This window comes from Seriola lalandi, unplaced genomic scaffold, assembly GCF_002814215.2.
Source record: "Seriola lalandi dorsalis isolate HSWRI2012SDOR001 ecotype SW California unplaced genomic scaffold, Sedor1 jcf7180002054572, whole genome shotgun sequence".
In the NCBI taxonomy this organism is placed as follows: domain Eukaryota; kingdom Metazoa; phylum Chordata; class Actinopteri; order Carangiformes; family Carangidae; genus Seriola; species Seriola lalandi.
In genome coordinates, this window is record NW_019525125.1 from 201,138 (window position 1) to 203,834 (window position 2,697).

Here is a 2,697-nt window from a genome sequence, read left to right on the forward strand (position 1 = left end):
GGGGGGGGGGGGGGGGGGGGGGGGGGGGGGTGAAGAAACACAACTTGGGGACTGGGGTTTGGGAGAAAGCTCAGAGGGGCTCACCACATCTTTTACTTATCAAGGATACCAGCGGGTCAGACATGGGTTGGGTGGCCTGCCGATGGTGATGGTTGTAATTCATGTCTGCCTCCTTCGGGGGTGATTAAAAAACTGCAGTAAATTACATAAGTGGCCTTAGATGAGTTCTTGGGAGTCTTATTTCAAATGGGGCTATTAGACGTTGACAGGCATGAAAGAGAGAAGGTGAGAGAGACACATAGGAAGGGTATATAATCCAATGTTTTGGTGGCTGGACCCAGCTTTTAGCTCTTTTCAGCCATTTCAGTCGTAGCCTCGGGCTAAACAAACAGGTGTCTGCCTCCAATCTGGGTGGAGTAACAAACAGATCTGGGCTCATGATACGGTGTTGAAATTTACTGGGAAACAAGGCTGGAGTCATGTGAACATGGGAAAATGTCAGGGCTGAGAGAGGTTCGAGGCTGCTTTGATGGCAGAGACGTAAAATGGAGAATAAAGAATAAAGAAAAATGTGACTAGATAAACTCTTTCTTCACACATTCCTTTTGCCGACAGGCTGCAAAGGAAGACAGCAGTAACTGTTTACCAGATATTGAGAGTGAAAAGCTTTAAGGCACTTAAACTTGAGTTCAACCCAGAAAAAAAGTCTTAACAACGACATCTTTGTCAATACCTCATTCTGAGTGTGAAAAGAGAGGAGGAAACTCGGGATAGTGTTTTTGATAGGAGAAGAAAAGAAATGGAAACGCCCTTCACAACTTTGCTCACAAAAGGCGAAACAGGATAGTGCAGTGCCGCGGGGCTATTTCAAGATGCTACAATGAGGTGTGTCAAAAAGGAAGAGAAAAGGTCTCTGGCAATTACAGTCAGCGCTGAAAAAAAAAAATAGCGTTGTCATCTCAGAAGGGTTTTTGAGTCGACGGGCAGCGTATTTTTACAGTTCTCAGTAATCCTGAAATAGAGCTTGAAGAACTGAAATAGCACAAAGATGAGCCCCCTCTGTATATTTGCTGCTTTGATTTAATTTATCAGCAGTTTAGAAGTCGTCACAATGGTCACAATTTACAAAGTTGCATGATTACCCCGGAGATATGGAGCCCGCACAAAGCTTTTTAGGTATTTCTATCTTCAACCCCACTCTTCTTCGCTTTTGTAAGTGAAACTGAAAAGCAAAAGCACCGAGGGGCCTGTCGGTCGTATTATGATGGGTTAAAAGTGCCTCGATGAGGTTCAAAAGAGGCTGCTGCCTCAGACAAAAGCTTTGCCCCATCACGCATCCCTTTTTTCAGGTCTGTATCTGGCCTGGAACAAAGAAGCCTCCACCCATTTAAGACCCCTTGGTCTGGCCCTTGACTGACATGCATGGTCAAGCCTATAGAGCGCAGAGGAAGTCGCTAAACCAACAAGCGCCAACGGGGGCTAGAGGGGATGATTGACACAGCCGAGATAATCTGCCTCTGAAACGTTATTGAGTGTTCAGCCCTCTGCAGCGGGGCTTTCAGTTGATAGCCTGTCTTTGTGTTGTTTTTTTTTTTGCCTTCATATCCCCCACCATCACCCCTTCCTCCCTTCTGTACCTCCCTCCACTTTTCTCTACCTTCTCTTTTGTTTTAACCTTCGTCACCTCCCCAACACATGTCTAAAATGATATCCACAATAACTGAGAAACCCAGACCCCAATTTTGTAATCACAAAATTGTTATATCCTGCGTGTGGTTGTGTTGAAAGTGAAAATGAGTGATCACAGCTCCACTGCAATACAAGACCAGTGTTTTTGCTTGTATCCACTCTGGATGTAGTTTTTCAAAAGCTCCATTTTGGCTGCAAAAAAAAAAAAAAAAAAAAATCAGCTTATTATTTTGGACCAGAAACCAAAATGAAGAGGAAAAAAAAAAAACCCCAACATTATCCCATTTAACCAGCTTAGCCGCTCTAACCTTCACCCCTCTGTGTCTGCAGGAATCCCGACGGGGATGTTCAGCCGTGGTGCTACATTGCTGATCATGAGGACGGGATCTACTGGAGATACTGTGACATCCCTTCATGCCAGAGTAAGGAATTATTGCCACTCCTTTATCATTCTTTCTGTTTCTCTCCCTGCTCTGCCGTTCCATGCCCTCGGGGCCATATCATGGGCACACGGACCAACCATTTTCATTGCTATGCTCATCTGCTCGCCTGCTATGAATAGCTTTTATAGACTGTAGGGCTTGTACACAGCTATTACCATCTAAAAAATGCCTCTAATTGCCTCCCGTCACCCCTCCTCCTGCTATGCCCGGGCCTGCCCTTACTTTAATGCGAGCTGTCAATCACTGCCTCCGTGTGTGTGTGTGTGTTTTTGTATGTGTGTTCATAAGTTTCCCCTTTGGCTTTGTAGCTTGTTTTGACACGCTTCTTGATGCGAGTGATTATATGCGTCTACCTGTTTGTGGATGTATTTGTATGTTTTGTTCTCATGCGGGTGGGAGAGTGTCCCTGTCCGGTAACTCCCGGATGAATGTGTTGTGTGATGGACTGTTTGGTTTGGGAGGTTTTGTGCTCCTGTGTGTCCTGTCTACCAGTTTGACACAGAGCTACAAAGAGCTGCCGGTCTTTAATCCCATTACTTTCACCCCCCCCCCACCCCCCGCCCCC

General features: G+C 45.7%; 1 protein-coding gene across 2 annotated transcripts in view; it reads left to right on the forward strand.

Moving 5' to 3' along the window:
- Window positions 1–2,697, forward strand: part of kremen1 (kringle containing transmembrane protein 1) — a 60,306-nt gene that overhangs the window by 28,928 nt on the left and 28,681 nt on the right. For both annotated transcript variants that reach the window (XM_023417090.2, XM_023417091.2), the window contains exon 3: window positions 2,020–2,111. In XM_023417090.2, coding sequence (XP_023272858.1) covers window positions 2,020–2,111 — 92 coding nt within the window. The remainder of the gene's footprint in view (window positions 1–2,019; window positions 2,112–2,697) is intronic.